The sequence below is a fragment of the Conger conger genome, chromosome 18, assembly GCF_963514075.1.
Source record: "Conger conger chromosome 18, fConCon1.1, whole genome shotgun sequence".
NCBI lineage: Eukaryota > Metazoa > Chordata > Actinopteri > Anguilliformes > Congridae > Conger > Conger conger.
In genome coordinates, this window is record NC_083777.1 from 17294703 (window position 1) to 17307611 (window position 12909).

General features: G+C 39.5%; 2 protein-coding genes across 7 annotated transcripts in view; both read right to left on the reverse strand.

The window, feature by feature from the left end:
• The window catches only part of mcph1 (microcephalin 1), a 29651-nt gene extending 26255 nt beyond the window's left edge, over window positions 1-3396 (reverse strand). For 3 of the 4 annotated variants that reach the window (XM_061228342.1, XM_061228341.1, XM_061228339.1), the window contains exons 1-7: window positions 3314-3357; window positions 2713-2783; window positions 2195-2286; window positions 1487-1605; window positions 1238-1328; window positions 618-729; window positions 384-515 (exon numbers count right to left, since the gene is read on the reverse strand). In XM_061228342.1, coding sequence (XP_061084326.1) covers window positions 384-515; window positions 618-729; window positions 1238-1328; window positions 1487-1605; window positions 2195-2286; window positions 2713-2746 — 580 coding nt within the window. In that variant the 5' untranslated portion in view covers window positions 2747-2783; window positions 3314-3357. Of the gene's footprint in view, window positions 1-383; window positions 516-617; window positions 730-1237; window positions 1329-1486; window positions 1606-2194; window positions 2287-2712; window positions 2784-3313 lie in introns of all 4 variants that reach the window. The other variant, XM_061228340.1, reaches the window with a different exon arrangement.
• A 1178-nt stretch (window positions 3397-4574) lies between these two features.
• dnajc12 (DnaJ (Hsp40) homolog, subfamily C, member 12) lies at window positions 4575-12909 on the reverse strand. Of its 3 annotated transcripts, none has more exons than XM_061227848.1 (6): window positions 11451-11560; window positions 11277-11361; window positions 9584-9662; window positions 9198-9337; window positions 8944-9088; window positions 4575-5602 (listed from the first exon to the last, which is right to left on the reverse strand). In XM_061227848.1, the coding sequence occupies exons 1-6, from the start codon at window positions 11459-11461 to the stop codon at window positions 5517-5519; spliced, it is 546 nt and encodes a 181-aa protein (XP_061083832.1). In that variant the 5' UTR covers window positions 11462-11560; the 3' UTR covers window positions 4575-5516. The 3 variants fall into 3 exon arrangements, with proteins under 3 accessions (XP_061083832.1, XP_061083830.1, XP_061083831.1); XM_061227846.1 differs by lacking the exon at window positions 4575-5602 and adding an exon at window positions 7612-8170 and having other exon boundaries at window positions 11451-11571; XM_061227847.1 differs by lacking the exons at window positions 4575-5602; window positions 11451-11560 and adding exons at window positions 7613-8170; window positions 12763-12909.

The following is a 12909-nucleotide window of genomic DNA, read 5'->3' on the forward strand; positions in this document are numbered from 1 at the left end:
GCTAGCCAGCTTCAGCTTTCTGTATGGAATGACCCTTATCAGACAGAGGCTAAAGATACATTTCATCACACTACCACAGATCTGATATAGGGCAAGAACTGCTCAAATTAATTATCCTTTTTGATTCACTTCCAGGAGCCAACTTCTTATTAACAGCCAAGCTGAAAATGAACGCTCTGACTGTAAATTCCACATTGACCTACACACCTATGGTGTATAAAAGGTGGGGTAGATGGGGTTGCTGCCAGAATATATTGCCGTTTCACTTACGAGAGCATTGATCTGAAACATTTGAATCTTTGGCCTCATCTTAATGGAGTAGTGTGCGGACCCTCCATGAATCATAGGTGAGCAGGCTGTTCTGAAATTGGTTTTGGGCTCACCTGTCCGTGAAAGACTTTCCCTCTTCTCCTTCATGACTTTGAGGCGCAGTGCCATGGTGCTGGCCCTCTTGGACGCCGGGCTGTAAACGATCCCGCTCGCCTCGTCGATGAGGAACGGGGAGAGGTCCGGAGCTGCAGGACACAAACGCACCGCGCGTTAGGACCCAGCGACAACAAGGTTCCCCCAGCGAGGCGTACAGACACAGAGCGCGCACTCGAACAAACAGCCCTTACAGCTGGGCGATGACATGGTCAGGCTCTTCATCATTCGGTCCAGCTTCCTCTTCATCGACTTGTTATTCTCCGGGTTCTGCTCAGGAATGTCCCTTGGCTGCATGCATCGATGCTTCGAACAGAAAAACGAATAAAACATTTCAACACACATACGTATTTATATAATGTATATGAAAGACAAGGGAAATTGGTATAGATATAATACAGCAAGGCATCGCCCCAGCAAATGCATTTTAAGAGAATAGAGATTTCCGCATGCCCAGCTGTAACATAAATGAATGACAACAGATCCAATTAGGAAGGATATTCCATCCAGAAATGGCTAACCCGCTTCCAAGTAATCTGAACCGAATGATAATTTCTGACTGACAGCACACAAGAGCCATCAGAAAGTGTTGGAGAAATCGACCCATTAACTAGAAACCTTGTCATCAAAGCTAAAGTTATGGCCAACTAAGCATTAAATCTCAATATGGCCAGGCTTGGCTCTGCCATTTTTGCAGACTCATTCATGGTAACAAGTTTCAATAGTGTATCAGACCATACTGTTACGACTTTAGATTAACAATTCACTGCTATGGTCCTTTAAGATGTGGAATATTGAAGGGGGGGGGTCTTACTGTTCGCTTGGTAAATGCTGGATTCCTGTGGCTTTCATCATTTATAGCAGGGTATGAATCTTCATCAATGTGTTCACCACAATCTTTACATCTGGAGGAAGAAAAAAAATATTTTAAGAATAAACTAAACTAAAAATGTACTAAACTTAGGTTTCATATGTTGCTTTTTATTATACTTGATTAACACTAAAACTTTTGCATCAACAAAGTTGACTTTTTAAAATTGTACAGTAATAATTCAGTAATTACCTGGCAACCCAGAGAACTGACACGAGTTTCACGCCCATCTTCTTGGCTTTGTTCCAAGTGGACTGGTGACCATTTTTGAACACCACGTGAGTTACTCGTTTGTCAAATGTTTTCGACACCTGCAATCATGCAAAGATGATGATGTTACACCAAGGTTAAAAAAAACCTCTCTGCACACAGTGAAATATATTTTTATTATTTAAATATTGTTTAACAAATCCAAGGCCAGACATGGTACATTCACATAAGACTTTTCGCTTCACAATGCCTTCTGCTACGCAGTGTGAAAGAGTAGGCAGGCGGACCCATGCTGCCAAACAAAGGACACATGGCAAGGGTGGGGAAAATCCCCACTGATATACAGTGTATCAGTGCAGACACCACTGCTCTACCAGTGACCTGCTGAGGATCTATGTGGACCCACTGCGTTAATGTTAACGTGAACATACCTAAAGCATTCAACCGACCAAGTGGGTGAGAACTTCTTCGGCCACTGCACATTTGCCACATTTGAACATGTACGCCAGAATACCCAAGGTCACTTTACATATTGCTATATTATGATCAAGTGAATAAGTCTGGCTCAAAGAAACATTGAATAAAAACAGAAAGAAAGAAAAAAGAGCGCAGGTTCACTCGATAAAACACTGCATTGCCATGTTGGGTATAAACCTCATAGTAAACTAATGTTCGAATGAGTGGACTAACCTCGGCTCCCATTTCCCGTAACTGCTGAATGAAAGGTTTAGAATAGTTCTCAGTCTTGCTGGATGACCAAACGTCGACAAAAGCAACAACATCTACAAAAACAAATACAATTGACAAGCGAACCGCAAATTTAATTTTTTTTACTATGTCAGCACGGATATGCTTTTCAGATCCTGACAATTTCTTTTTTGTTCTGTAATTTTAACTATTGTCTTGAAATACAGCTATTAGAAGAAAAACCCGGTCATGAGATTTCTGAAAGTACCCATTAGTATAAATGACAGCCTAACATTTGTAGCTATGCAACATCAACTACTGTCACCTTTTGAAAAGTATAACAACTGACTTGGATGTAAAATTAATTTTCAATCACTATTCTTTGAGATCCATTCATTTACTTTTGTAACATTTTCAGGTTTTGCTTTCATGAAATTAGTTTCCGTGACACAATCACTTAAACAAACGAACTGTCAAAAAAGACAAACACTAGGGCACTTAACCGGATTACAATAAGTTACCTTTCAGTGTCTCAGAAAGTTTTTCTGAAGTCATTTCCCTGTTGAACTCAAACTCCGCCCAGTTTCAAAGCCTTCAAAAAAAGATTTGTATTGCACTCACGTTAATCAGGGTATGAGAAGAATTTACAATCTCAAAAGCAAGAATGAAACAATTGCAACCACTGAAGTAAAAAAAAAAAAAAAAAAAAATGTCACCTAACTTAAATAAAATAAAAACATGCCTGAAAATAAGTAAATGTATGGTCAAACCAGTGTGTTAGCTAGCTAGCTAACTTATGTGATATTAATATTTTCAGACGAATTCAGACAAGATGACAAAATTGGTTAAGTTTAGCCAACACAAATTCAACTGGGATACACAGCTAGCTAATACGTAAGAACATGGCGTTACCTAACATTTTCGAACCGATTAGCTAACTTTGTTAGCAGAAGTGCAACAAGGCGTGCAGCATGCTAAATTATCATTCACTTTATACACATGCTAACGTTAGTTGGCATTTACACAACAAAAGCTTGGTAAGCTAGTTCGTCCTTGCGAATCCAAATGACAGATAATCATCCGAAAAATACTTTAAAATGATTAAGGAAGACCTAAAGTTACCTGTCTGAAATACAAAGTTGTGCAAAACGTGCGCGGGCTTACATTTCAATGAATTATGGGGAGAAAACGTTCGTGGTTGTTATTGGTCAGCGTCATTGACTACCAGGGTTGCCAGGGTTTTGTATAATTCCAAAGACTCTTGCTCCAGTTCATAAAATCGTGTATTCTATATTATATATATATATTATATATAGCATGTTGAAAATAAAAGGAAGAATTTCGATTACTCATTTTTGTTGAAAAAAAAAAAAAGACAGCTGGATTTGTCACGATACTACTATTACTACTATTACTACTACTACTACTACTACTATTACTAATAATAATAATAATAATAATGGAAATTAAGCCATGGATTAGTTAATCTTGCTGTATACTAAGACTACTTCTTTTAAGGCAGAGTAGCACGGGGGTTGCTTTTAATGCGACAACTGTAACATTACTGATTGCGCCATCGGATTGCTCAGATTTGCTGAAAGGAAAGTAAAATCAGGCAACACCGTTTGACTGGTCGTTACGTCAATACGAACTCTTTTCAACATTTTGTATGGGCTACAATCATAGCCCTTAAAAGGGAACATTCGCTCTTTAGTGTATGATTTCCGATGGCCCCAGACAGTTTTTAAAGTGCAGTAACTGATATTTTCTAGGATATTTTAGAAATAGAAATTTGTACGTCTTTCCTTGAGCGGTTTTGCATGTGCCATAGGAAATAAGGCAAAACTCATTATAGTTCCTGGAACGTTTTTAGTAGAATGGTTGGCATTTATATAGCGCCTTAATTCAAAGTGCTGTACAATTGATGCTTCTTATTCACCCATTCATATACACACACCAATGGCGATTGGCTGCTATGCAAGGCACCAACCAGCTTGTCAGGAGCATTTAGGGGTTAGGTGTCTTGCTCAGGGACACTTCGACACAGGCCAGGCGGGGATTGAAACGGCAACCCTCCGACTGTCAGACAACTGCTCTTACCGCCTGAGCCATCGTCGCCGTTAGTACATTACATTACATTACATTTTTGGCATTTGGCAGACGCTCTTATCCAGAGCGACGTACAGTTGATTAGACTAAGCAGGAGACAATCCTTGCTCAAGGGCCCAACGGCTATGCGGATGTTATTTTGGCTACACCAGGATTAGAACCACCGACCTTGCGTGTCCCAGTCATTTACCTTAACCACTACGCTACAGGCCGCCGCTGTACACCTTGGATACAAGAACCTCAAATTAAGTATTAAAAAAAAACAGATGGGAGATTCTTTCCACTTATATTTTTATTGTTTCCATTTTAGAATGCATTTATAAACATGTATGATTGCACAAAATACAAAAACTCTAAAACACCCAGCAACCCAGAACACATCCCTCCAGTCCTGTTACTTTCTTAGGCAAAAAACCTACTTATTGATTTCAGATAATATCTGTATTTCTTTGTCATAACATAATCTGATATGGTGGTGTGAAAATTCTAATATTTAGATGCATTGGTATACTTAGTGTCTTAAAATTATTCTTGTGGACAGTGGCACTCATTTAAGACAACGAGGCCATGAATATATGAACATCACAAGTCACCTTTGTCTCAATAATTGTTCAAGAATTAATAATGTCCAATTAATAGTGTCCAATTTTTATGGACCTCTCGAATCTTTAATAACCCCAGCAAAAATATTGCCTGTCCACAGCAGCCACAGAACTATAAAAATACATAATATACAATAAACTACATAATTTAATTTCTTCCTGGCATCTACAACACATTTCAGATGCTACCAAGGCAATTCTGAGGAATGGTACATCAGTTAAATGCTTATATTATTTACTTGCATCCCACATCAGTTTCAGAATTAACTTGCCTGCTACAGATGTGTCACTTGAACATCCATTACGATTAAGCATTTTTATATTTTTCAGGATAAATATAATGACTTCTTCAAACAGTTGTCACAGGTTACATCTTCAAACACTGAACACCACATTACAAAGATGAAGGCAAATACCCATTTGCTCATGTCAGAAGGGACTGTTTTTGCACACCACTTAAACCACTACCGTTTCTTTGCACAAACTCTCAATGGAAACAGAATAAATTAAAATGAACTGCTTTCTAATTTATGCAAATTAACAAGGTGTGATCTCTGAGTATTGTCTGCGAGGGTAAGCAGCACAGAAAATGGTTTATTCTTATCATCAGAAGATTATATTTCATAATTTCTGAATTTCCTCAAAAGACCAGATGGAGTGCCAGCGGCCCAGCGGAAATGCAAATGGCTGTAGTTCTCACCTGGCATGAAAGAAGGAACACAGGCTATTTATTTTATACATTTTTAAAAAGCACACTGTTAAATACAAAAGTATTGGAACAGCAATTTGTGTTGTTCTGGCTCTACACTCCAACACATTGAATTTAAAAGAAAACAATGAAAAAGTGCAGAGTCAGCTTTTGTTTGAGGGTTACTACATCCATATTGGGTGATCCATGTTGAGATTACATTGCTTTTTATACACAGTCCACCATCTCAACTGAATATGCCAGGGTATTGGAAGTAGGAATTTCAGTCCCACTACAGAACAGCACAGACAAAAATTGACGGGCCAGGGAACTTTTTGCTGGTCATATTCTGAGCCTCCTCTGACAAACAGTCACAAAGTGCAAGTTATTTATTTTTTAGCATCAGAAAATTTACATTTACCAGACGCATTTGATCCAAAGCGACTTACAAGTGCATCGGTTCTTCAACAAATTAAAATCCATAAATAGCAATACGCGCATAAACAGCTGTTTTAACCAAAAAACAATAGTCATCATACAGTGGTGTGAAAAAGTGTTTGCCCCCTTCCTGATTATTATTATTATTATTATTATTTTTTTTTTTTTTTTTTTGCCACACTTAAATGTTTCAGATCAAACAAATTTCAATATTAGTCAGACAACACAAGTAAATACAAAATGCAGTTTTTAAATGAAGGTTTTTATTATTAAGGGAGAAAAAAAAAAATCCAAACCTACATGACCCTGTGTGAAAAAGTGATTGCCCCCTAAACCTAATAACTGGTTGGGCCACCCTTAGCAGCAACAACTGCAATCAAGCGTTTGCAATAACTTGCAATGAGTCTCTTACAGCGCTGTGGAGGAATTTTGGCCCACTCATCTTCGCAGAATTGTTGCAATTCAGCCACATTGGAGGGTTTGAGCCTTTTTAAGGTCATGCCACAGCATCTCAATAGGATCCAGGTCAGGACTTTGACTAGGCCACTCCAAAGTCTTCATTTTGTTTTTCTTCAGCCATTCAGAGGTGGACTTGCTGGTGTGTTTTGGATCATTGTCCTGCTGCAGAACCCAAGTTCGTTTCAGCTTGAGGTCACGAACAGATGGCCGGACATTCTCCTTCAGGATTTTTTGGTAGACAGCAGAATTCATGGTTCCATTTATCACAGCAAGTCTTCCAGGTCCTGAAGTAGCCCCAGACCATCACACCACCACCACCATATTTTACTGTTGGTATGATGCTCTTTTTCTGAAATGCGGTGTTACTTTTACGCCAGATGTAATGGGACACACACCTTCCAAAAAGTTCAACTTTTGTCCCGTCAGACCACAGAGTATTTTCCCAAAAGTCTCGGGGATCAAGATGTTTTCTGGCAAAATTGAGACGAGCCTTAATGTTCTTTTTGCTCAGCAGTGGTCTTCGTCTTGGAACTCTGCCATGCAGGCCATTTTTGCCAAGTCTCTTTCTTATGGTGGAGTCATGAACACTGACCTTAACTGAGGCCTGCAGTTCTTTGGATGTTGTTGTGGGGTCTTTTGTAACCTCTTGGATGAGTCGTCGCTGCGCTCTTGGGGTAATTTTGGTTGTCCGGCCACTCCTGGGGAGGTTCACCACTGTTCCATGTTTTCGCCATTTGTGGATAATGGCTCTCACGGTGGTTAGCTGGAGTCCCAAAGCTTTAGAAATGGCTTTATAACCTTTTCCAGACTGAGAGATCTCAATTACTTTCTTTCTCATTTGTTCCTGAATTTCTTTAGATCTCGGCATGATGTCTAGCTTTTGAGGATCATTCGGTCTACTAAACTTTGTCAGGCAGGTCCTATTTAAGTGATTTCTTGATTGAGAACAGGTGTGGCAGTAATCAGGCCTGGGTGTGGCTAGAGAAATTGGACTCAGGTTTGATAAACCACAGTTATGTTTTAACAGGGGGGGCAATCACTTTTTCACACAGGGCCATGTAGGTTTGGATTTTTTTTCTCCCTTAATAATAAAAACCTTCATTTAAAAACTGCATTTTGTGTTTACTTGTGTTTGACTAATATTTAAATTTGTTTGATGATCTAAAACATTTAAGTGTGACAAACATGCAAAAAAATAAGAAATCAGGAAGGGGGCAAACACTTTTTCACACCACTGTAAGTGCATTATTTGTATTTACAATACATTACAGCTTTAATACACACCCATACAGTGAGGTCAAGAATTACTAGCACCCTTGATTGGCAATGCCCAATATATACTTCAAAAAATAAACAATATCATTATTGAGCTAAACTCAAAATGCGAACTTGGTGTATCCACTCCAGCATGGAGTCCTTTCCTGTAATGCTTGAGTTTAAGGAACACATCTGGAAGGATTTTGGACCATTCCTCGATGCAGATCCTTCACATTCCTGGAGTCGCGTTCATCAAGTGAACCTCTTTGTTTCAGTCATAGGTTTTCATTTGGATGAAGCTCCTGCAACTGAGATGGCTATTGCAGAACATAGACTTTGTTGTCAGAGAACCATTTCGGTGTGGATTTTGAGGTATGCTTTGGGTCATTGTCTTGCTGTGTCCACCTACAGCCAAGTCTCGGCCTTCTAACAGAGGAAACCAGATTGTCAGCTAAAATGCCTGATACTTGGTGGAATCCATTATACCATTGACCTTAACCAGTGCCTCTGGACCTCTGGAATTAAAATAGCCCCAAAACATCACTGACCCACCACCATATTTCACTGTGGGTATGAGGTGCATCCCCTTTTATGATACAGTCACTTTTGAAGGCAAAGAGTTCTAACATAACGTCATTGACACTATTGATAAAAAAAATAAAGAAACAGCTGTGTCCTCAACAAAGGATTTAACTAGTTTGTTGATTTTAAGAATGGAAAGCTTAAAGTGCACAAAAGAAAGAATGGACAAATACTGATACATTTGATAGAACAGTGGTGGAGGCCATTTTCTGTTCAATACACGTTTCCTGCATTAGGGTCTGGCACTTAATAAAACTACCACTCACCAAATGGCTGATTTCACTGGAAATGTAATAAAAGAAAGGGTGCTCGCTGAAATTTGCACAGTACTGTAGGTGAGTGCTTTCCAGTCATCGCCAGTAAATAAACAAATCCAGTTGTGTAGATTTTGGGTCTGGGCTAGGCTGGGCCTTAGAATGGTCTGTACCATCGTGCATGGACAGTGTCACATTCATGACAGCACAAGAAAACACATTTTATTTTGTATCAGGCTTGAGCTGGGTTTAAGCTGAATCATCATCCACACGCAGGACTAGTTTATACAATTTCTCTTGAAAAGAACACATTTCCATATAAAACGAATTAATCATTTTCAAACAATAAAGTGTGGCACTCACTTGGAGTATTTACGGTTTCAGGAAATTGCATTTCTGCAGCTGGCACCTCGGTCTGACAGACTGCATCCTGAGGGCTGAGTAAGGGTGAGTCACCGCGGTCCTTCAGCATGGGCTCCTTCTTGGTCTTTACAGCCCAGTGCATTGACTGAGAAACGACAGACAACGTTGAACACATTCACATGCATTCACATTGACCAACTTCATGCAAAACATTGAATAAAAAAACCAGTGTTACCAACCAATTATGCACTTACAGCTTTGACGGAGTCACCAAGGGCTTGCCAGTCACGAAATGGTATTGTTATTTTACTGCGTCTCCAAAGGTTGTAATTATTCCTTGCGTTTTCATTGGTCAGAACCTCTTTGGCTTCCTGTAATTTCTGAAAATCCTGGACTGAAAAGAAAATAGTTAGCTTAACTCTTTTGTTGGACTGACTGGAAGTAAAGAAGAATAAATGTACACAAACGGTTCTTTGAGGGAATGCATGTTCATTATTTGATTTATACAGCTATACCTATAGCATTACCATCCTTAAAGGAAACCCAAAAAGGAAGCAAAAGGACAGCTAAATAGGATGGGAGAGCAGCCTTGGTGGGGCTTCACTCTGTATCACAAGGCAGGTAGGTTTCACACTGCTACCTGCTTGGGGATTATCAGGATTCTTATCCGGATGACACTCCATGGCTCTCACTTTGTATTCAGCAAGGATCTGTTCAGACTGCGAAGTCAAACACAAATATGTAACTATGGCGAGAAATGGATTATGCATCTATATTCTCACAGTGTATTGTCTAACAAGCCCTGAATTCAAATAAATCTTGAATAAACTCATTTTTCATTTATCTTCATAACCTGTTAGGTATAGTACCGTCCTGGGAACATAACCATATTTAATTTTGTACACACCCCCACACCATCTGTCTTGACATTAAACATCAGGAAGTGGCTTTATCAGAGCTGTATAAACACCACAAAGACGTGCGTAGCAGTGGTCTGGACATTGGTTATCTGCTTGTTAAATCTTATGAAATATCAGCAGAAAGCATTTGTCTGTGCAGGGTCTCTGCAATGCGTGTGAATAAGCAGACAATCTATGACATTTCAGCATACATGTTGTTGAGCACATGTATAAATAGCTTCAATGACCTTTACAGACAATTGCATTACTAATCACTTTTTTAGCACTAGATTGCAGAAAGATCTCATGAATCGTAGCTTCCTTTTCTATAGGCTCTTGAGATGGAGAAACTGAGATGGGTAGACAAATGGGAAGGACAAACTCCTTCTCCCTTACTATCAATATGTTATCAGCTTGGCAAGGGAGATGACGCATATAGCCAATGCTGGAAATGAACAGAACCACTAAACGCACTAGGGTGCTTTTGGTGTAAGTGCACTGCAGTAAAGCCTTAAAGGTATTTCTATTCAACCATGAACATTACCGATTCAACCATGCTAAAATCCTGGTAAAAGTGTTAAAAGTGTGTTATTATCTTAATTATTTTATTATTTATTTTATTATTTTATTATTTATTTTCTTATGCCTTGCATTTAGTGTCCGTAAAGTATTTTAATTCATTTAAAATGAAAGAGATATTTCTACTCCAGTATGTCCAATACGTGCCAGCGTCACACGACCCGCTTTCTGTCCAACATTAAAGTAAATGACTTAGACGGTAAACACAACTCGCTAACAAACTTACATAAATTCACAGAACAGTAATCGCTGGACCTCACTTGTTCGGTTATTTTCCTGTAAATTCAGGGTTAATTCAATAGACGATCGACTAGCCTACAGACAAACACAATTCTCATCTTCGCTTCTGATAGCTTGGTCAAAGCTAAAATAAAAACAAACGTAGCCTGTAAATTAAGCCAACCAGTGTTTACTCAAATATTGCTCACGATAACAAAAGCTATAGTCAGTAAGTAAACTAACGCATTAAGACAGAAAAGTCTAATTTCATGCAAGAAATTGTTGCAAAGTTAAATACGGTAAAAAAAATTCCGAATCCCTCATGTATGTTTTGTTATATTAAGTTAGAATAGGCTGGGCTACGGACTGAAGAGGCTAAAGCTCCAGCTAAAGCTGAGGCTTGACACATGTTGCGCTTCATTTTCTTCAAAATGATGACGTTACTGAAGAACGGTTTTGCCTTTCATTACTTTAGTGAACCAGCGAGGTCTGACAGTATGGAGAAGCAGAAAATGATTTGTTCAGAGCGTCATGCGTCTTTGGATCCCAACTTTGATCCACTCCAGAGATCCTGAGAAGCCACCAGACGGGCAAATACGCTGCCTAAAACTGTTGCTCGCGTTTAGTGAATCTTACCGAAGACAACTCATCACATCCCAGCAAACCGTAGTAGTCCTCCAAATCCTCTGCTTTGCAATGTAAAATCGCGTCCATCTGCACACTGAGATCAAGACAGTCTTCAATTAGAGAGAGATGACTCAGACACCGTTTGCTCACTACTACCAGCTGGCTCCGGACTGACTGACTCACTCCTCGATCATGATTGCTGTGGGTGGAACCGTGTTCAACAGGCACAAGCCATAGCGCCAGTCGTGTAGCTGGAGTCATGCTGTGCAGATTCATTCATGCAGCTCATCCATGAGCTCCCATTGTCTTTACGACTGCCCGCTAGAGGCCAACACACCAATTTATTCAATACATCGCCACATAATTTTACAGACCGCCCTGAAACGACGTGCAGAAATGTAATGATGTTATGGTGCTCAAAGATGAGTGTTGAGATTCACTGAAGACCAGCAGACACTGTGGACTTCCAGGATGTCACCTTGGAAATTGCTACAAGGGATCTCAGACATGAATCCTGGAGAGTTGCAGTATCAAACCGGTTCAAAATTCCAGTGCTGAATTTAAGTCAGTCTAGTCCAGGGGTTGGCAACCCTGGTCATGGAGAGCTACAGGGTCTGCTGGTTTTTGTTTTCACCCTAAAATCAGCAACCGATTCAGACCCAAAAAATAAGGTGAGGTGAGTTAATAGTTTAACCAACTGCTTTCATTGATCAATTAAGTGCTTAGTAACAACAAAAGCCAGCAGACCCTGCGGCTCTCCAGGACCAACCCCAGGTCTAGAGTGATTCAGGATTACAGGGTGTAATTTCCCTGTATGTCAATGCAGAATGCCTCCAACAGTTTGACAAGCTGCCAAAGAGGCAACATTTTTTCTTCCTATTTTATAAGTATGCAGTGCAATGCGTCAGAAAATGTCACTTATCATTGTTGACGTTTCCCTTTCTCTGAGTTGCTCTTTCCACCACTATTTCTCTACCAATTAATTAATTTGTCAAATGTCTTAAAAGTAATAGTGAAAGTATTTTGTAAGACATAAGCCCAAACTATTTTTACATTTTGTCATTACAAACATGCTGCATTTCTTATTTAGAATTTTGTTCTACAAAGTTATGGCAGTAGAGTTAACAGTTATACAATGTATGTGCTGCATTTTCGGCAAAACTAAGTCTCTGATTCAAGTGGGACACAGCTTGTTTGTTTACAATCAATTTCACAGCAATTCTGTTTTTTGAAAAGTCAGGATAAGGTGGGCCCAAATAGCAAAATTAGCTATGCAGATCAGTGGAAACGATGATACCTTGGACAATAAATCCACATACATTATGCAATGCACATAACCTATTATACCACAATTATATTGAGTTACAGTCGAGTTAAACTAACTAGCTCATGCAGACTTCAACACGGTCAGTGCATGGATTTCCGATTTGTGTGGACAGAATTGAAGCTCGTGAAAAATAAGTTTTCGCAGCCAAGCTCTCTACACATAGCCTACTTTATGTGATGATGGATTCCCCATAGCCTGTGGGTCACAGCTAGAATTCAGTCGCCGCCTTCCTGGCCAAAAAAACACACGACTGCCGAGAACCGTAGCCGATCGACGACCGCGTGACATATTTTGTTGTGGTTGACGTCAGTGGCC